General features: G+C 38.9%; 1 protein-coding gene across 1 annotated transcript in view; it reads right to left on the bottom strand.

Annotated features, from left to right (window-relative positions):
* Positions 1-23,068, bottom strand: part of CFAP47 (cilia and flagella associated protein 47) — a 290,800-nt gene that overhangs the window by 11,373 nt on the left and 256,359 nt on the right. The window contains exons 54-56 of the mRNA XM_048494089.1: positions 20,934-21,095; positions 12,228-12,399; positions 9,414-9,575 (exon numbers count right to left, since the gene is read on the bottom strand). Of these exons, the coding sequence (XP_048350046.1) occupies positions 9,414-9,575; positions 12,228-12,399; positions 20,934-21,095 (496 nt within the window). The remainder of the gene's footprint in view (positions 1-9,413; positions 9,576-12,227; positions 12,400-20,933; positions 21,096-23,068) is intronic.

The following is a 23,068-nucleotide window of genomic DNA, read 5'->3' as shown; positions in this document are numbered from 1 at the left end:
TAGTGCTGCAAAATATCAGAACATGGCTTAGATCTTATAAAGTATGAGTGCAACAGCACTCATGGAATCAGTGCTTTCCCACAGTTCCACCTTCCACCACCCAACATACTGAAGCCTCTGAAATGTTGGTGCTGGAGGTAACACCATCCCTATATGGATAATAAAGGTGAATCAGTTGGCTGCTCCTCCTATGCCAACAGAATTTCTTGTGGAAGCAGAAACACCACTGACAAAAGTGAAAAAAGAAAACAAATTAATCCAATTCCCCTCTTTACTACAGCCTTTTCGATTCTTTATCTCTGGATGTCTTGCAATCTCCAGTATCAGCACTGCGGCCGGGGGGGGGGGGAGGGGGCTGCAACTGGGGAAAATGGGAAGGGAGGGATTTTATCAATAATGTCCTTATATTTACACTTGGTAGGATAGAAGCCATTGTTCTAATACTTGTTTTTTTAATTTAAATTGTGTTCACATTACTTGAATTCTGCAAACTTCCTCTGTTTTAGCAGGCCCACAGCTACTTTGCTACAGTAAACTATTTTTAAAGAGACATACAGCTCTTCTACAATGAGGCTAAACTCTGAAATGGCTTCAGGTATTCATTTCAAACTTCCATTACCTAAGTTAAAAACTGCCTAGCCTCTGTGCACTATAAGGAACTACATAAGAGGTCAACAAGATCAAACTTCTTTCACATATCTATCAAAAGCAAGGTTATCCTATTTTTTTCTGAAGGAAAAAAAGTTTATTTCAAAAGGATTGCCAGCATAACAAATTACAATGTTCACTAGAGAACAGAATGAGAAAAAAAAGAGAAATGCTTTTGAAGTATAATGAGGCTATTCGCTGCTGTTTTTGACATGAAAAGTCTGAGTCAAACTTGCATTTTGGTCCTCTATCTATGTAAGTATAATGATTCAGATTTTATTATACCTTTTCTGAGAACCTTAGATCTCTTTACTACTATCAAACACCTACCAGCAGATTATAGCACTATCAGGCCAATTGCTTCACTTTTGTGATCTAAAAAAAAGCCTATTCTATCAAACCTGATAACTTCAGTTTTGCCATGCTTTGAAGAATCCTCTCCACTGACAGCCATGAGATTGCTGTAAACTGTCCATCTCACATACACAGATGTGAGAAACAAGCTCATTTTAGAAAATCAATAATGTTCCAAGGACATCCTGTGAAAGACAGGATAAGATTTCATTTCTCTCTGTAAGTATTGTTGCATGGTGTCTCCCTCCCCCATTAAGGCCTTTTGCGTCCCAAAGTTTATTTGGCCTACTGCAGTCAGAAGTGCAGATGTAATCCCACAATTATGATGGGTGACTTTACAGGGTTCAGTTTCCAATCAATTTAATTTGGGCCAAAGAGAATTTGAAGACAGGAGAAGCAAAAAATTGAAATTCTGCTGAATTTCAGTGGGTAGGTGCTCAGAGGCAATGGCTTCCCAAACTTTTCTGTCCTCCTATCAGAGTATCATTTTGTTGTATGCAACATAAAACAAGCAAAGGGTGAAGTTATAAAAGGGAGCACTGATTTTTCTTCAAACAGAAATAAAAAAGAAATCCCTCTTTTCAAAGAGAAAAAGGAGAATTCTATGGCTATATCTAAAAGAGTCCATTTTGAAAAAAAGAAATTCCCCTCCTGTGACCATACAACCTTCCTTTTGACTATTTTGGGGCATTTCAGCCATTCTCTTGTTATAGTTCCAAAAATTAAAACCACCAATAGGAAACAGTATCTCGCACTTTGCGTCCAACACAATCACAGAAACTAATTCTGCAATAAATTTCACCTATCAGCCTTTCCCCCAGGAGCCCAAGTAAATCTTGGAGCATTAAAAAGGTAACTCAAGGCCACTATTTTTATAATAGGTTTCCCTCTATAACTTTCTTCAAGTATAATGGGAACAAAATCACTGTATCTCTCCTGTTCACGATAGGCAGAATATGGTTTTCTTTCTCCATTCTATTCTCCATCTCAAATTTAAACTTCCAAGTTTGCCTACACTCTTCCCATCCCTTAGCTTTTCCATCATCCATTCTTGGCTAGTCTGCCCTAACACTAGCTGGTCATTCTCATTACATCCTCCTCCTTGTAAGGGACTATTCCCATCTTAACCAATGTTCTTTCCTCTTTTATCCCACTGCACCTTCTGAACCCTTTGTGGCAATCCATCACCTGTCTCTTCTGTCTGCGTGGGGTGGACTAGCCACATGGGAGGTGTACACTTTGGACTAAAAATAACTGCAATTGGATATTTAGCTTCGTTATCCAACCTCCGACAATGCAAACATGGTTTTACTGGAAAGTCATATAAATTGTCATTGGTATTATTTTCAGTAATTTGATCTTGACTCCTGGTTTCCTTGTTCTGCATCTTGAATAAAGCTATAAAGTTGTGTGCTGGTAATGTGTTTCTCCTTTCATCTTATCTCTCATTAGATATTTGTTGTGCTAAACTAGTACCAGTACATACAACAGAGTAAAAGATAAATGCCCTCAGTGCCCATTGCTAGGCAACCACAACAGTACTGCTAGCCTTCAAAAAAAGGCTTGGGGGGGTACAGGGCCCTTTTCAGGGTTACTATACCACCAACTATAGGACAACTTGATACCATATGACCTGCATGACTCACCCAGGAATGGTTGCTTGCTTCTGTTCATTAGAAACCGCCCTCTCCCACAAAGCCACTGCAGTGTACTAGTTAGAGTTTCAGACTAGGATCTCGAAAAACCAAGTTCAATCAACCACGCTGCTGTGGAAGCTCAATGGGTGACTTGGAGCCAGTCAGACACTGTCAGCCTAACCAATCTCAGAATATTGTTAAGGATAAAATGGAAGAGGAAAAAGTGATGTAAGCTGCTTAGGGTCCTCACTATGAAGAGAGATAGGATCTCTCTGAAGAAAATAAATGTAGCTGAAGATGGAGGCTAAAAAAGGTAAATTAGTTGGTAGGTGGGAAGAAGATGAAGGAGGAGAAGAGGAGGAGTAGGAAGAGGAGGAGATTGGGTTTATACCCCACCTTTCTTTCCTGTAAGGCAGCTTACAAACTCCTCTCTTTTCCTTTTCCCACAACAGCCACCTTCCGAAGAACTTTGAATAGCCCAAGGTCAACCAGCAAGAATGTAGGCATATGGAAGCAAATTTGGTACACCTGATAAGATTTTGCCACCTGGAGGACAGGAAAATTAAATCCAGTTCTCCAAATTAGTTCACCTAATCTTAGTTACTGCATCATGCTAGAAGGAAGCAAGAAAAGGGGGAGCTTTCAGGGAAGGGAAAATGGGAAATATTGGGGAAAGGAAATTGAGGTTCCCTCACAACTCCACATGGGTCCCTAACTTGTCTAAAAATATTTGTTAATGTTCCAGAGGACCAATGTGAACAATACACATTTGATTAATGCTCATAATTGCATCATTTACTGGTTAATACAACAAATACACATTAATAACACAGTTGTTCTTAAGAACATAAGAACAAGCCAGCTGGATCAGACCAGAGTCCATCTAGTCCAGCTCTCTGCTACTCGCAGTGGCCCACCAGGTGCCTTTGGGAGCTCACATGCAGGATGTGAAAGCAATGGCCTTCTCGCGGCTGTTGCTCAGAGCACCTGGACTGTTAAAGGCATTTGCAATCTCAGATCAAAGAGGATCAAGATTGGTAGCCATAGAATTGACTTCTCCTCCATATAAATCTGTCCAAGCCCCTTTAAAAGCTATCCAGGTTGAAGTGGCCATCACCACCTCCTGTGGCAGCATATTCCAAACGCCAATCACGCGTTGTGTGAAGAAGTGTTTCCTTTTATTAGTCCTAATTCTTCCCCCCAGCATTTTCAATGTATGCCCCCTGGTACTAGTATTGTGAGAAAGAGAGAAAAATGTCTCTCTGTCAACATTTTCTACCCCATGCATAATTTTATAGACTTCAATCATATCCCCCCTCAGACGTCTCCTTTTCCAAACTAAAGAGTCCCAAGCTGCAGCACTCTCCTCATAAGGAAAGGTGCTCCAGTCCTCAATCATCCTCATTGCTTGCTTCTCTGCACTTTTTTCTATCTCTTCGATATCCTTTTTTTTGAGATGTAAGCGACCAAGAGACTGAACACAGTATTCCAAGTGTGTAGTCGCACCATTTATATAAGGGCATGACAATCTTTGCAGTTTTATTCTCAGATTCCTTTTCCTAATTATCCCAGCATAGAGTATGCCTTTTTTAAGCCAGCTGCCATGCATTGAGTTGACATTCCCATGGAACTATCACATAAGACGACGAAATCCCATTCATGGTCTGTGACTGATAGCGCTGACTGGCCCTGTAAGCGATGTTATGTGAAGTTTGGATTTTTTTTTGCCCTATAGTGCATCACTTTACATTTTGCTACATTGAACTGTATTTGCCATTTCTTAGCCCACTCACCTAATTTATCAAGATCCGCTTGGAGCTCTTCGCAATTCTTTGCGGTTCTCACCATACTACATAATTTGGTATCATCTGCAAACTTGGCCACAACACTACCCACCCCTCTTCCAGGTCATTTTATGAATAGGTTAAAGAGCACTGGTCCCAAAACGGATCCTTGGGGGACACCACTCCTTACATCTCTCCATTGTGAGAAATTTCCCATTTACACCCACTCTTTGCTTCCTGTTTCTCCAACCAGTTTTTTAATCCATAGGAGGGACTTCCCCTCTTATTCCTTGATTGCTGAGTTTTCCTCAATAGTCTCTGGTGAGGGAACTTTGTCAAAAGCCTTTTGGAAATCCAAGTAGACAATGTCCACCGGTTCCCCACTATATCCACATGCCTGTTTACACCCTCAAAGAACTCTAGTAAGTTTGTAAGACAGGATTTGCCTCTGCAAAAGCCATGCTGACTCTTTCTCAGCAGGTCTTGCTTTTCTACATGTTTTATAATTTTATCTTTAATGATAGATTCTACTAATTTGCCAGGAACAGATGTCAAACTGACTGGCCTGTAATTTCCCAGGTCCCCCCTAGATCCTTTCTTAAAGATTGGTGTGACATTGGCCATCTTCCAGTCTTCATGAATGGAGCCTGATTTCAGGGATAAATTGCATATTAAAGTGAGAAGATCAGCAATTTCATGCTTGAGCTCTTTAAGAACTCTTGGGTGAATGCAATCTGGGCCAGAAGATTTGGTAGCATTTAGTTTATCAATGGCTGCCAGAACTTCCTTGTCTACCACTATTTTCGCTAGTTCCTCGGAATCGCCTCCTAAGAAGCTTGGTTCAGGTGCAGGAATTTTCCTCACCTCCTATTGGGTGAAGACAGATGCAAAGAATTCATTCAGCTTCTCTGCAATCTCCCTGTCATCTTTTAGCACACCCTTTTTTCCTTTGCCATCTAACGGACCTACCGCTTCCCTTGCTGGCTTCCTGCTTTTGATGTACTTGAAGAACTGTTTGTTGCTGGTTTTGATGTTCACAGCCATGCGTTCCTCATAATCCTTTTGTGCCTCCCTTACAGCTAACTTGCTTCTCTTTTGCCACCATTTGTGTTCCCTCTCATATTCTTCATTAGTCAAACTGGACTTCCATTTTCTAAAAGAAATTTTCTTTTTTCTGATAATTTCCTCAACCTCTCTTGTTAACCATGGTGGCTTTCTTTTGGACTGGGTGCTGCCTTTCCTAACCTGCGGAACACATTCAAGCTGAACTTTTATTACTGTGTTTTTAAATAACCTCCAAGCATCCTGGACAGTTTTGACTCTCTTGATTTTCCCTTTCAGCTTCCTGCGCATACTATCCCCTCATCTTTGAAATTTCCCTTTCTGAAGCAGTGAAGATGTAACTACATTAGTAGTTTGTCACTTGTTAAGCATGCAGAGATACTGAATCTGACAGCATTGTGGTCGCTGTTCCCTATCGGCTCAACAACACTGACTTCCTGCACCAGGTCCTGGGTCCCACATAGAATTAGATCTAGGATCACCTCTCCCCTGGTTGGTTCCACAACCATCTGCTCTAAGCCACAGTCATTTAGCATATCCAGGAATGCTCTCTCCTTACTACGACCTTCTTGATTTGTTGTTGGTCTCTTTCCTTGATTCACTTTCTGGTAAATTATACTATAACCTATAATTTTGAAGCATTTGTGCCTCATGTTAAAAAGCACTATTCATAATGGCCAAGGCACAGTTTTGACTGATGTTGGTACTTCACACTGAATATCTATGAACTCTGGATTCATTCCTATCATGGTTTCCAGGTTTAAACTTGATGACAGACATAAAGATCTAGGAATATAGCTTTCCATGGGCCGAATACACAAGGTAGTTGCTGCGCAATTGAGGTGAATGTTTGCCACAACAAGATTTCTTGTACGGACCTATTTCCTCTAGTTCTGCTTTCACTTTCCACTCTTTCCACAGCAAACAAATCCACTTATAGCATGATTTTAATTTAGCTTCACTGGCAGAGCAGGACGGATTTGCCAGTGGGCACAGATTTGCCCCAAACCTCTTCCCTCCGCCCACAACCAGCCCTCCTAGTCTTACCCCCACCCCCCACCCCCTTGTGCTTCTTTGCACACTTTCCTCTTGCCCTCCTCCCTGTTGCCACCTACTTCCCTGTCCTGCTGTATTATTTCTACTGTCCATGGCCTCCCTGCTACTGCATGTCTCCCTGCTACTGCATGTCGTGTAAAATAAATAAATAACCATATTGGTAGATCAATAAATTCATACTAACACTTTTAAAAAGTAAAAATAATAAGACTAGTCAATCAACCCAATTTGCGCGTGTATTTGATCAACAAACTGGAATGACTCCAGCCTCATAGTTTTATACACAAGCAACCAATGATTTCCATGAGGAAAAGCCCGTTGGTCTTGATGCTTGGGTTACAGCTCATCAGGGGATGGACAATCATGAATGACAGTTCACGTTGTCCTTTTGTGGTTATGCAGTTTGCACACCATTACTCCCCCCTCTGTTCCCACTGTCAGGCCACACCCCAGTGTACGGTCCTGCGCAGTGGGGTTTTATAAAGACTGTCAAGGAAAGAAACCCAAGAATCAAAGTTTTAAGCAAAAAGATGGACTTTACTGTTCAGAATTAGGTATCTGACACAGGGTGCTCTCGAGAGAGAGATACACCTGAACCAGACAAAGACTTCATTTTTATGGACACAAAGAGTACGCACGTCATATAATTGTACCTGCATATTAACCCATATGATCATTTTTCCATACATGTGCTTTCTGCATGAGCATTAAAATCTGATTGGCTGGTCTGCCTATTTCTTTTGTGTCACACTAAAGCTGCATGTCCTTTGCTCGTGTCTCCCTGCCCATATGCAAAGGGGCTGCACTAAACTGAACTCTGTCTTTCAGGTTTTCCAACCTGATCAACAGTTTTCAACATTCCCAAGTTTGTTCCCAGAGAGAGAAATCTCTCCCAGCTAAAAAGATTTCACATATATTCCCAATTCACTTTAAAAGGTTAAAAATGATTTTGATAAATATACTATGTGATTATAGTAGAATACAAGTAAATTTAAATCTCTCATTATCATTTCAGTGTTCATCTCTCTATATAAAAATCTAACAGTGTGTTTGTCCCTGATGGTGTCCCTCAGAAGCTGCTGGACGGATCACCCCCAAATTTTCACAGGACGTCCCTCCCTGTTGCTGGCAGGTACTCGGACCTTCAAACCGCCGAAAGTCCATACCTGAGCCAGGTAAAACGTCTTTTTCCTGGTGCACCAGCCCATGAAGCTGCCTCTGTTTAACTGTCACCCTTAGAATGTTCGTGCAACCTGTCTGTCTATGGCTGGAGGGCTTGGTTTGAGGGCTTAGAATGTTCACACAGATGGGCAGAGATTAGCAGTGAAAACAGTAAATAGGTAATACTGTTAGGTAATATGAGTGGAAGTGAAACACATACACACTTTGCCGTGTGCGACATAAGGTGGGGTTCCCCCCCTCGCATGCAGGTAACTTTCACTCTCTGTGCCTCACCCACTGCTACCACACAACACACATTCAGCTCATCCTCACACACCTCACTCTGCCCTCCCTCACATCCAACCACCACCTACCCACTTCCTCACCCATATTCGCCACAGCTCTCTTTTACTAAAAGCGAGCTGGAGTTTGCCTTTTTCTTCTAAGAAAATCCGCGGGGTGGGGGCAAACCAACACTACTCGCTCCACTTCTTTTGCACATGGCCCTTTAAGAACCCAGGGAGCTGGCCTCGATCTGAGCGCCTCACCACCCTGCCTCTGCTGCCTGACTGGGATAGCCTGCTTGCCCCAGTTCTGCCTTACCCAAGCCAGGACTGTGCGTATCAACAGCGGGATTCACACTCTGGACAGTTCCATTGTGTGGAATGGGAAGGGTTACCTTATACTAAAAAAACAACGCGTGGCTGGGCCCGCTAGTTAAAATATAGAAAAACACACAAATTCCTTTCTATTCTAACATTTGATTTCCTTATTGCTATGTTTATTTCACATAGGTATCCCATATGTCTTCTGAAAAACAAGTCTATAAAATATATGTCTTCTGTCACGTCTTTAGCCCTTAGTGACAAGATCTTATAGATATTCTCTTTCCTTTGCTTGCATGATCAGTGCGTAACTGCTGACATGCTAGCTTTTTCTAGAGGGCAAACCTTTTTCAATCCTTGGTTCTATATATCCATTTTTCTTTAATATCAAATACAATTTTTAGGCCTATGGCCCATCCTCACACCACCATAAAAGACAATCAGTGTTTAAGCAAAGTGTACAGATGCGGAATTCAAGACTTTTCCTTTTGCCTTTTTTATGTCTATCTATTGATCAATCTCTTATTAATAGATCACTATATCTCTTACCAATAGATCACTATATCTATCTATTGATCTATCAATAGATTGATATAGCGATCTATTGGTAAGAGTAGAGATAAAATTAAAGATTATATTAAAAATTAAAGCACACATAAGCGATAGAGAACTTACAAAACATCCCCCCACAGAAGCAGGCAAAAAAGCCAGCTGATGGGTAATGCCTGCCCATCTGCAAACAGGGCAGTGAGTAATAATGCTGGACATGTTCCAAAACAAAGACTCTCTGGCCAATTCTCTTTGAAGTCACGGGAAACTTGCTGTGCATAAACAGCCTTGGTGTACTTTCTACTGATAGGTTTACGTTTCTGCAACAGTTCTGTGATTTCACAGCTTCATTAAGAATTAGTGAACGTATATCTTTTGCTGTAAAAACTATATTATTTCTACATGTACCCTGATCCAGTTTCATATTAGGATATGGAGAAAATGTCTGGCAACCAGTCCAGTTCCATAGTTCCCCTTCCTCTCCCCTCCTAACAAACTGAGACTCTCATTGGAAAAGAGCTGCACATTTGTGTGTGTGTGTGTGTGGATATTCTTACCTTGTTTTACTTGTAAGCCTAAAGCTAACGACAGAGTCCTTGTTAAGACCAGCTGCTTCAATACTGATAACATCATCGACTTCTGGTTCCGTGGCAACTAGCAGTAATGGAAACTTCCAAATGCCTCCTGTAATGCACTGAACAACCAGTGTTGCCAGATTCCTTCAAAATTAAGTTTAAAATATTCATTACAATGCAAAGTATAATGAAACACAAGTCAAATAAATAAATCAACGTCCAAGGTGTGATGTAAGCCTACATGCCTGAAGAACTGTAATGGATTACATAGGTGGTTCAAATTAGACTGTAGATATTATTTTTAGGCAGTATAGCATATTCATTCTTTCTTTGGACAGGCCTGTCAGGTAAATAGTGCAGCACTCCACATTTCAGTGGAGTGACACCTTGATTTATCATGTTGCTGAAAGGAAAATGGTTTACAATATGTCAACAATATAACACTTGGTAATTGAGATGTAGTTTTAGTTTTTGCTTCCAAACAAATATGAAATCCTGTCATTAAATTCAATGACAACTCTCCGTGATGATGAGGTTTTATTCCTAAGGAAACTCAAAATAGAAAGAATGAGTATTTCTTTTTTATATTATCTGTTTAAACGTTTCTCAAAATTTATTCATTTTTACAAAATTTTGGAACTGGGGGTCATTTTTGTTCAAGCACATTTTTCCAATCACATCAGAAGAAAGGTCAGTTCCAACCAGGGCATGCATCTAGGTAAACTGGCGCTTCCCTGGGACAAAAAAAAACCTGGAGTTTGGTCAGCCTCGCATATGGGCGGCCACCCTCCCCCACCATGACTAAACAATGATTTTTTGTACCCGCTCACAAAACACCTCCCACTCCCATCAAAACATACATGGCTCTCTCCCCACCAACTCTTTTCCTAATCACAACAACCCTATGAGGTAGGTTGTTAGCCTGAGAAACAACTCCAAGCCAGTGCAAGTGGGTATTAAGCATGTAAATCTCTCACAAATCACCCCCAGCAAAACATTTACCAAACAAATGTCAGCATCATCTCTCACAAAACATCTCCAGTGTGGAATCCACCCCCAAACAGCATCACTTTCAATGGTGTTTAAACTAGGGAGCTCAGATTCTTCTTTTAAATCCACCTAAATTGAAAGTGATGCTGTTTGCTTGGATTCTCCCCCACCCTGAAACAGCATCACTTTTGAGGGCTGGAGATTCAGAGGAAACAAATAGCAGCATCTCGGCTGGTATTCAAGCAAATTTGGGGCACATCTAGACAAAAATTGTCCGATTATGTTCTGCCCAAATATGAACAAATGCCAATGCAAGGTATTTGGGTTTATGGGTTTTTTTTAAGTGCTCTTTCAGCCTGCAGGGAGTGTATTTTTAAGCCGAATGGCACTATGAAAGGGCATCATCCAGGGACTGCCCTGCATCGTTCCTCCTGAGTTTGGCGATGAGCTTCAGCTGTTCTAAGAGTGCTGTGACGCCCCAATGGTTCTGTCCCCATCCCCATTGTTTTCAATAGGAGCTAACCTGGGAGATGGGGGCTACCCATTTGAGGGACCATAACTTTGGTCCCCTGAACTATAACTTCACACCCAAACTTGGGTGGCATAATAAGAATAGTTAACAAAGATGATACCCCTGACATTTTGGTGTCACTAGCTTTAAAAAATACACCCTTCCAGGCACCCCAAGAAATTTGCCCAAGATTCTTTGTTTTGCAGAAAGTGACTCTTGTAGTCCATTGCTGTAGCTAATGAGGAATTTCTGGAGGCAGGGCTGCACATTTTTGAAGAATAGATAGCGCCAGACTCTCTCAAGGTGGCTCCAAGAGGCCTTGAGTAATAGCATCCAAGCTTGGTGAGCTTTGCTTCTGGAGTAGGGGGGGGGGGGGGTTGAGAGAGTTCTTGAAGAACTCAGCCCACAGGCTTTCATGTGCAGGGGCGGGGAAACAAAAAAAGCCTTTTGGGGGGCCATAAAATTGAACCCCCAGAAGCAAAGGTCTCCCAAACCTGGATGCTATTACCACAGGAGGTTCTCTCCTGGAGCCACCTCTGAAAGTCTGGTGTCTCTATCTTCAAAACGTGCAGCCTGCCCTACACACTCAGAAATTCCCCATTGGCTGCTAAGCAATGGAGCAAAGTCCCTGCAAAACAAAGAATCTTGGGCAAATTTCTTGGGGTGCCTGGGTGTATTTTTAAAGCTAGTGACACCAAATTTTCAGGGTATCATCTGTTAACTATTCTTATGATGCCACCCAAGTTTGGTGACGTTGTGTTCAGGGGGACCAAAGTTATGGTCCCTCAAATGGGTAGCCCCCATTTAAGGTTAGCTCCCATTGAAAACAATGGGGATGGGGCACCCCCTTTGGGGGTCCATAACTTTGCTCCCCCTGAACCAAACATCACCAAATTTGGATGGCATCATCAGGACAGTCTCCCGATAATACCCTGAAATTTTGGTGCCGCTAGCCCTAAAACTGCGCCCCCTGCAGGCCAGAATGTGAAAAAACACTTTAAAAAATAAAAAACACACAAACGACCCTGAAATGTTGGCGCCCCCCATGTGACCAAATGGGGGGCGCCCGGGGACATAGGGTACCCCCTGTCCCTAGGCAGGAACGCCACTGGTTCCAACCACTTTGCATGCACACTGCCTTCTCTTGCACTAAATGAAGATGAAAACTTTTGTAGCTAGAGAAGTTTGGAACAAACTGATACTCCTGTACTGAGGTGGTGGAATTGCTGGGTTGGTGGAACTTTTCTTACATTGCAACAACAGTTATTGCTTTTCAGAAGGTTCCTAACACATACTTCATTGGCTTGCTCGGAGCAAACACTGTATTGAAGATCAAGGTCACAATTCCAGTTTTTGGATCCCATTCTTTCTCCACCAGATTTATAGCTACTGCAGATTCTAGCTGAGATTTTACTCTTTCAGATTCAAACTCAATATCGTACAAAAATTCATCTGCAGTAAGGAATCCTAAAAAGACAAGAAAATGTACATATAGTATAAATTCACATATGTCTGATGTTTCAAAGCTGATTTTAATGGCAGGAAATATATGCAAAAGGTTTGTATTTTAAAGCTGATTTAGATAACAGAAAGGCCAACCTATAAGGAACAGCCAATTCCATAACACAGTTGCTAGTCAATCTTAATCTCATACAAATTTCTTACACGTTAATTATTAGACTGTTGAAGTTCCCAGGATTCACAACTACACACAGATTTCTAAATCGTTCATAAACCAAAGTCTACTTCTGACTTTAGGTATGTGACAGACATACTTTTATTGTCATTTTAATAGTTTTATACTTCTATATTATTTTAGGCATTATTATGAGCTGTCTGAAATCTAGGCAAGGAAGCATCTAAATATTTTAAGTAAATGAACAAATAAATTATCTTTTTTCTCCTCTTTCTTTTTTTGGTTTGGCTTCCCTTTCCAGATTACAAAATATTAAAAGTGCATGGTACTTCCTGGATGTAAATTACTGGTTTTTTTCCAGAATCATTTCCACCTTTACATTTAACAATACTATTCTTTTCTTAATATGAACAATAACTATTTCCATGTAATAAAAAATAATGCTTAGTGTTCCAGGAAACCAAAGGGAAATATCACAAGAACAGTGTGATTCATGAAGGTTATGCAAGATGATAAAACAGTGGCTTTGGGCTAATAAATGTATGCTGATTAATGATCAGGGTTTCGCACAGTGATCTACTGAATGTTAGCATGTAGCACTGTGAAACCTTAGTTGGCTTATTAATTATATACCACAAACAGAACAGTGAGCAATCTGCCATTTAACATGGACACATTTTTGCAAAAGGATGAGTTAAGAAACACTACTGAAGTCATTAAGTATTTTAAATTAAAGTGATGCAAAGAAGATTTACTCAAAAACCTACTCAAGGATTTTCTTTTTAAATTTTTAAAATTATTTTTCATATAATACAAGAATAACAAAGAAAGTAATAATCATGACCAGTTACAGTCTTCCATAATAAACAAATTATCAGTAAAGGATTTCACAAGGAAAAGAAAAGGAAGGAAGAAAAAAAATTACAATATTATCTACCAATTTCTATATTATAATATCGATAATACTCAAGGATTTTCAATGGGCCTCACTCCCAGGAAAGTGTTGTTAGGATAGTACTTTAATCTGTCCAATTATTTTCACTTTTTCTCAGTAATTTTACTATACAATGTCTCCCAGCAAATAAATTATATAGAAAGATATAATGGATTTCTTCTATACCTGATGCTTTGATGTGAGAACAAAATGGTTAACTGGTTCACTTAGCCTTTAAGTAGTTACTTCCAGTAACTACAGAACACATTAGTTAGGAGTGAGCATTCAGAAGCAGTGGATTAAAACTTAATAGAAAATGCAGGATTTTGAAGGTTTGCTATTTATTATGGGTAAGACAAAACTTTATGGGTGAGCCCTTGGATTAAAATATTCAGGATCTAATGATTTAGACCATTCTTGGAATCATGGTCTCCTCTCAGTGGTATGCATACCATATCATTCAGACATGAATACTGTTTCTGCCTCTTTCAGACTTATCTGTTGCTAATTGTGGGCCTAAAGTGCTGTACTCACAGTAGGACAGAGTTGAAGAAATAATTGTTCCTCAGCACAAAATGTCACCACACAGAGATTCTAACATAAAAATGAACTTAGTAGGGGACAGGAAGATGACATCATTTGCAACCTACCACAGAGACAAAACTGCTACTGCTGAGCAGATGTTTCCTTCAGCAATCAAGTCTTCTGTTACTACATAAAAATGTTTATTGTATAGTTTACACAGTTCAAACATGAAAAAGAGCTGCTGTTGGTAATTGTATTCTACATTCTGGGCTCGTAATTGTGTTGTATACTTCGTCAATAAATTTCTTAAAGAATCATATTTGCTTTATTTCCTTGATTTGTTTATGATACCTGCCCTCCTTCACTAATAATAAATTTCTTTTTTTTCTGAGGGCTTTCTGTTTTATTAACTGTGCTATGTTTCTCTTAAGTACTGTCAACATGTTTTAATATTTACAGAACCTGAGGAAAAACAATATGTTTTGTAAGTGCCAACTGAAAGTATACAAAATTGTCTGTATTAGCCAGTCCCATAACTGGCTGTGAATCTCCACAGCAAATCTAATTTAGGGCTGTCCAAAACAGAAAATGTAATCAGATTTTTAACAAATGCTGCAAACCCAAAAGACGACCACATCATCATTTTATAGATAACACTTTGTGAATATGTTAATATTTTAGTATTAGTGTCTAAGAAGTTGCTTGACGCACATGCTGATGACAGCTAAAAGTAAAAAAAGGATATGGATCACTACCACAAGAATAGGAAAGTTGTGTTGCTAAAATCAAATTATGATAGCTCCAGGAACTTCTAAAGGTCCCAGGTGAAATGAAAAAGGGAAATACTATAGAAAACGCTGGAGGTTATAAATGCTTCACTTGAAAAGCACAAAAACTACAACAGACTAGAATAGTAAGTATAGAAACACATTTCTCATACTCATAATTAACAAAGGTTAAGAGTCAGTGTGGTATACTGTTTAGAATGTTGGACTAGTAGCTGGACAACTAGGTTCAAATCTCCACTCATGCCATGGAAGCTTGCTGGGTGACTCTGAGCTCCTCACACTCTTTCAGCATAACCTACCTCACAGGGTTGTTATTAGGATAAAATGGAAGAGAGAGAATTATGTAAGCCCCTTTTATTCCCTATCAGGGAGAAAAGTGGGTTACAAATACACTAGATGCATAACTATACAATGTGCATAACAGGTACACAACCAGTACTCAACATTTCTCTTTCAACCCTCCTACATTTTGCTTGTTATTTTTTCTGATTGTATCTGCTCAATAAAGGTTAACACTGCTGTAGTGTCTCCATATCTGCTACTCTAAATCTCTTCACAGACTAAAGGTACCTTGTCCAAGGTATATTCTATCCTTCCCATTTACTACAGAGCACACATTGTGGGAGAATTTAATCACTGTCAAATCATGTCTTCCCAGACCTTCCAAAAATTAGTTAATGCTTCTATCATAAGGATGCAAGGGACTGTCTCCCTATTTTAGGAACTACTTAGATTTAAGAAGTGATTAATTTCCCCCAAAAGCAGACAAATTCACTGTGGGGAAAAAATTCCAAGCAGGTCTACTCATACGCAGATGAAAGCCCTGTTTTACTCAGTCAGCTTACTCCCGGGAAAGTGGTTTTAGAACTGACACCATTATTACCTTCCAGAAGTGGAGATCCAAGTGCAGATCTGGGATGAAATTACAAGGAGGTGAAAGGGTTAGCTCTCATCCTGTTATATTCTTTGCAGAATGGGAGGTAAAAATTCACTTAAGGTAAAAGCCCTGTAGCCTCATAGTACTAGTTCAGATATATTCTGCCTCTGAACATGGAAGTTTTGTTTAATCTCTATGACTAGTAGCCACTGATAGACCTATCCTCCATGAATTTGTCCAGTTCCCTTTTAAAGCCATCTATGCTTATGGCCTTTACTACATACATCCTCTGACAGTGAATTACCTACCCATTTTAATCACTCATTGAATAAAGAAGTACTTCCTTTTGATCAGTTTGAATCTAGAAGCCATCAACTTCATCTAAAGTTCTAAGTATTTAGAGCAAAAATGTTCTCTATTCACACTCAGTCCAATTCTCTTTTTCCAATCATGTGCTCACCTCAGGTCTGCCCATCATTTAAAAAAAAACCTGACAGGAACTTATTGCTGAAACATATTGGTTCCTTTCTGTATTCTTTTACATTTTTAAAATAAGACCCATTATGGTACCATGGTTAGCACGTTGGCTTAAGATCTGAACCCATGTTTAAATCCCCATGCAGCCATGGAAGCTTTCTGGTGAGTTTGGGTCAATCACATATACTCAGCCTAAACTACCTCATGGGGCTGTTGCAAGGATAAAATGAGAAGAGAAAAGCAGCATAAAAGTTAAGTAACTAAATAAATGGGTTCTGTAACAATGCATTGACCTTAGGAACCATCACAACACTGTGGGTGAAAAATGAGGCATGAGAACATATCTTAACCATTTCTCATGTTATTCCCCCAGGATTCCTTATGTGCAGTTTTAGAAGTGCTACTGTAAACTAGTGGCCAACTTCTGTCTTTCTGAGATTGATTCTAAATCACTGCTATACCTACAAGTAAAGTAGAAAGATGCATACCTCCAGATTTGGCAATTTCATTTTTATAAAATGAATAATTTAACAGCTTTGAAAACAGTTTCCTGTGTAATTAATTTTTAAAATATACATAGTATTTTTCTATTTATTTTCATACAAAGTACTTAGTTCAAGTAAGCTGTATATATTAATCATTCTTCTTACATCACTTTTTAATCAGGCATTTGCGGTAAAAAACACGAGGTAAACTGTTTTTATTCAAAACAATTTTACCTTAGACATTTGCTGAAACATGAGGTTGAAAATCTTTTCTTGGACAGAGATTATTTTTTTAAAAGCAACCTGCCAGAATAGTACATGTTCAACATTGTGTTAGCTGTTCTTTCTTTCTCTCCAGTTCTTCTTGATTTATGCCTTGCCAGTAATTGGAAGATGATAATTTGTTGGGCTAGACTGACTAATGATTGGCAAAAGATGTACACTGGCAAATGACTGAATAAGTCTTAGGTGAGCTCTTTTGTGGCTAATGTTATGTTATCAGGAGAAAGAAAACAATTAGTGTCTAATGTTACTTGCTTTAAATAAAATTATTGGGGGAAATGTTCTGCCAAATTGATATTCCTCTGATAGTTTTTTTTCCAGAAATAGATTAAACAGAAATATGCTGCAGTACAGTAATTTCATCCAATATCTGTGGTGATTCTATAAAAACCTTACAGCCAACTTGTTATCTTTAAACTTTAATTATTAGCCCCACCCACAATGCTTCAAATCAACATGCTACCACAGGGCTTCAGGGCATTGCAGATATGGTGCAACATACATAAAAGTTTGACTTTTTTTGCATATTTCCTAAAACATTTTATGCTGGTTTTAAGTTTTTTGTCATTCGTATTCATACTAGAATCTCAAGCCAGAACAAAATTTTGAAGTACATAATACAGAAAAAGCAACTTTATGCTAACAGCAGATCCTTTTTAAAAAATGGTTTAACTGGCATAGACTGTTTTTTCCCCCAACTATTCCAATTGGCTTGAATTTTGAACAAACAGTAAGTGAACGATTTCGAACCTCAGGAGTATGAAATGTATTGATATGTATTATCTTGGTATCTTCTCCCCTTCCCTTCCTGTTCTTCATGACGCCATGATAGTGTGTGCTACATGTACTTTGTTTCTACACCAAAATGCCTTAGGCATGATAAATGTTGAATAATATTACTAAAGTACTTAGAAGGGTGAAATACATGGAAACGTCAGCATTTTTAAAAAATTAGCACAGACAGTGTAGTACCTTCCTTTTTTTTCTTTTATCAAATCCTGTGTGATAAATTCTAACCCCTAAAAGCTGAGATTACTATTTCATTTAATCTAGCCTTAGGGCAGCTCTTACCTCTTTTTGTTAAAAAGCTGCAATACTTCTTGGTGCAAATTCAAATAATGCTGAATTTAAATTCCTGTTTGATCTACAGAAGTTTTGTACACAAGAATTTAAATATTGGACCAAAGAAGAGGGTATTTAAATGTGTGTTCTCTGTAATTATCATCATGTATTTTTGGATATAAAAACTCTTACTATATATCATACACACATGCACACACTGGTGCATCATTTCACAAAGCTTTGTACTTTTGTTTGCAAGTTGCCTGAAGATCACTTGAGCTGATTTCTTGACAGGCATTATATTCCTCTTGATTCATCCAAATGATAGCATTATAATGTCATTGACAAAAATATAAAAACTGCTACTTATCTTACTTTTAGTGTCAAAACAATTGATTACCATACTACATGCCTGAAAAGCTGTGATATCCAAAATTAGTGTCATGCAATAAATAACTGAATATCATCTTAATAACTATGAATTATCACCCCAACATATAGAACACTATAGATTAATAATCATGTGGGACAGGAGAATAGGCCTAAAATTGTATTCAATATTAAAGAATAAGGGATTTATAAAACCAGAGATTCAATAGGGTTTTCTCTTTACTTCAACTGGTCATGCAGGCAAGAAAGATCATATCACTAAGAAAGATCATGTCACTAAGGGCTAAAGATGTGACAGAAGGCATATCTTATAGACCTGTTAGGCATAACTAGCTATATAAGATGGGCTACGTGAATAAACACAGAAATGAAGAGATCAAAGGCTAAGAAGAGAGATAAATCTGATCAGATAATTGAAAATGTGTTTTTCTATATTTTAATAAACACTGAAATGATGGTGAAATATATGAAAAGTATACATATATATATACATATATGTACATACATATATATACATGTATATAACATGTATTCTACTAGAGTCACATATTATAATTGTCATAATCATTTTTAGCCTTTTAAAGTGAATAGGTTGTATGTGAAATATTCCCTGGGAATAACCCCACCCTTAGGAATACTGGGAACTGTTTATCTTGATTAAAACCAAATACAGAATTCAGTTTATTGCCCCCTTTGCCTATGGGAAAGGACATGTACCCTTGAGCAGTGAAGGACAGAACTTTCCAGCTTTTGTGTAACAAGAATCAGACAAGCCAATTTGATTTTAAGGAAGAAAGCATATGTGGGAGAAATATGATGGGGGATGTATGTAATGGGATATGAATTGTGACGTATGTGACGTATGACTGACCTGAATAGTCTCTCTTACCATGCTCTTTCAGTTATACATTCCACCAAATGGTGACATAGGATTGAAAACAAGTTGGGTGACCTGGCGATAACAACTGATGATATAGCTATGAAAGGGAGGCATTTGCCACAATCAAAAAAAGGCTCCTTGATTTGGATCACAGGAAATTGATAAACGAGGCCAATAAATTTTGTTCTCCCTCCTTTTGGGTATTCCATTGAATAATTCAACTATGGCAGGATATCTGCAACTGTTAATAGAGCCTAAATGGCAATGGGCTATATCACTAGCTCGTTGCAATGTTTTACCTTCTGCTCTTTGACAAGGAAGAAGATTGGGGCTCCCGCACCACGAGAGGAAATGTATTTGTGATCTCGCTTGTGAAGAGACTGTTTGGCATGTCTTATTACAGTGTCCCTTGTATGCGTCTATCAGAGCCAAGTACCTAGCCCCCCTTGTTGGTAGACCAAGTTGAGACAAGTGACGCACAAAAAACTGTATTTCTCCCCATTACCGAGAACAATAATGACAGTGTCAGTATAAAATTTCTGTGTATTGTTATTTCAATACAAGCATAACCATTCCTTCCTACCAGTATTATTGTTCTATTGCTTCTTATGCCAATAAAGGTTAAGAAATGAGATTAAATGAGATGGACAATATAAAAAATGAAGGTCTTTGTCTGGTTGGGTGTGACTCTCTTAGAGAGATGACCTGTGAGAGATCTAATTCTACACAGTAAAAAATATATATTCTTCTGTCTAAAGCCTGATTCTTGGCTATTCTTTTCTATAGCAGTCTTCCAAAATGTAACTGATCATGGCTGGATATGGGTTCTGGTCCGACAATCAAAATATTTGAAAATGCTGTCGTAGTGCAGTAATATACTTTGCTCAATTCCACTTAACTATCACAATATTTAGGGAATTAGGTGAAATGCTTTTTAAAATGACCAATTTGATATATTTCTAAACATCACATCTCTGTTGCTCCATTACTATAAAATAAAGGATACCACGTATTTTGACGTGAGACAGTCCTTTCAGCAACCCATAAATTTATATGATAATATTTATGATCTCTAGTCAGAAGGGTTATGTGACTTGAATCAGAGAGCATACTTTACTGGACTAGACACTGTGTTGTGCAGAAGACACATCACAAAAAAATCGAAGGCTTTAATTAGGGCAATTTCTCTAGATTTCTTATGTTTGTGACCCTTTCACTGAAGTATCAGAGGCAGCAATATGTGACAATGGATCAGTAAATGTTTGAGGCAAGAAAACCTTCTTTTTACAAGCTATGTGAAAGGCATTTTGCACTAGGTTCAACTAGCATAAACCTCTCTAAAAGTGTACCCAGTGCTCTTTTCAGCCGGTTTTCTAACAACTTTAGCATTTATTTATTCATTCAGTACTCCCATGTCTTTTTATTATTTGACTAATTTTTGTCTTTTCTTGCATTCAGTTTAATAGAGTCTGGCATTCGGAATGAGAAGGATGAAAGTGTTCTGCACTTGATGTGTGGAATGGATGTAGGATGATTTTAGTTTTTATTGTGCTCCAGAATAAACCAAATTCTAATTTTTAAAGAAAGTAAATGTACGCTTAATACAGTTATAGGACTGCAGATTAAATAACCAAATGAAGAACCTTAGGATCTTTTCCTCCTTACCTTCAGTCACTTGAACTTCATCTTGAACAGTAGTTGACTTGCTGTTCAAAGGCGTTGCAGAGTCTCTGACTATTTGTGAACCTCTTGCGCCAGGAACCACACCAGTTAACAGAACTTCTATTCTTTCTTCTATTCTGCTGAGGGCTTGGCAGCATACAACAGCTGTAGAAGTAAAATAGTGAAATGATTTTCCTAAATTTTCTTAGAAGTTCACAACATTGAACCCTACGGTTGTTAAAAAGGAAGACATTCATGGTATCAGATATTTCCTGGCCTCTGCCTTCCCATAGCAGACCTCTGTGGCTCCATAAAAAGGCATACCTAGCACTTGTGTGAGACTAATTATGAAAACACAGTGACAGTCTGCAGTGGGGAAGAAGGCAAAATTTGCTCCTCTTTGCTCTAGTGTTTGACAGAAGAAGCATATTGGAGCATGAGCTTCTTTAGCACAAAAGCAAGATGAGAGCAATTTCATAAAACTCCCCTTCCTCACTGAAATCCCTGTCATGCCCAGTGACTTTTTGTTCACAGGAGCTTAGTTAAGCCTTTTTCAGGGCCTAATATGCCTACAGGGGAAAGTAGGGAAAAGATCATGAGTGCCTTCCTCTAAAGCAGCCACAGAATCAACCTACCAACTCCAAAACAAGATAGTAACGGTAATTGCTACATCAAAAGTCAATTGCTACATCACCATAAACTTAAAATCCTGTATGGTATCCTATGATGGAGGTCCTAAGCAGGTCTGCTGTGGAGTAAGTCCTATGTTATTTAATGGGGCTTATTTCCAGGAATGTGTTCTTAAGATTGCAAACTAAATTTATCTGCTTGTACATAGGCTACTATTTACTTAGAAAACTTATAGCTCACCTTTCAGAATAATAATTTTAAACGTAAGGAAAAAAATAAAACACATTCAATTTAAACATTTGTAAAATTATGTGAAGAAACAATAGATGTGAATTAAAATATAGCATCCAATAAAAACACAACTAGCAAAATGTCAGCATTTTGTGCATGCGTGTTGTACAGGAAACGTAAGACTTAATTGTTCAACCCTCAATTCCACATTTATAAGATAGATCTAACATAAATACAGATATGCAAATTGGAATACAGCAGTTTATCCCAATGTCATACGGTACAATAAATACTAAATAAATAGTTTTGAAAAAAGAAAAGAAAAACAAAAAAGATTTGATTGTAATATTCTGCTTTCCACTCTTCATGAATTAACACATACATTGATTGAATGAACAGCAGAATGCGGTGGTTACTCACTTGCTTGTGTGCTCACCCTTCTCCTCCACTGCTGAATAATTACAGTCACTGTACCATCTCCAGCTGCCTTAGGAGTAGCAGGCACAGGTATCAGCTACTCTCTGTGAAAGATTGGTGGCTGCTGGATGTTGCAACTGTGCCGTTAACTGTTGTGTGGCAATACAGGCATCTGGGAAGAGGAGCAAGCATCCAGGAATAGAAGGAGAAGGGGGAAGGAGCTGGTGATGCAGGGCCGGGGGGGGGGGGGGGGGATGAAAGCCTCAGGGGGTGGTGGAATCTCCTTCTTTGGAGGTTTTTAAACAGAGACTGGATAGCCATTTGTCAGGAGTGCTTTGATTGTGTATTCCTGCATGGCAGAGGGTTGGACTTGATCGCCCTTGTGATGTCTTCCAATTCTAGGATTCACATCCAAGTTAAATTACTGTAATGCACTCTGGTGGTGCTACCTTTGAAGACAGTTTGGAAAGTTTAGCTGGTCGAAAATGTAGCAGACAGGCTATTGCCAGAAGTTGGTTACAGGGATTTTATCATCCTGTGCTGTATGATCTGCACTAGTTAGTCATCTGTCTCCAGACATAATTCAGAGTGCCTTTCAGGCCCTAAACAGCTTTGGGCCAGGGAAGTCTCTTTCTATACTATTTTGCCTGCCAGTTAAGATCTGCCTTTCCAGCCTCACCTTCTGCCCCTGTCTTCAAAGGCAAGGAAAGTGGCAACAAGAGAGGGGACATTTTCTGTGCTGGCAGCTTGCCAACCCTCTCCCTTGAGGATCTCCTGGTGCCTACTGTGAACATTGTGTTTCAGGGGGGATGGGTAGTAACTGAATGAATTCTTCTGTTTCTTCTCACAGGTGTTTATCT

Source organism: Sphaerodactylus townsendi, linkage group LG04 (genome assembly GCF_021028975.2).
Source record: "Sphaerodactylus townsendi isolate TG3544 linkage group LG04, MPM_Stown_v2.3, whole genome shotgun sequence".
NCBI classification, from domain to species: domain Eukaryota; kingdom Metazoa; phylum Chordata; class Lepidosauria; order Squamata; family Sphaerodactylidae; genus Sphaerodactylus; species Sphaerodactylus townsendi.
The sequence above is the reverse complement of the archived record's forward strand: the minus strand, read 5'-3'. Positions and strand labels throughout refer to the sequence as shown.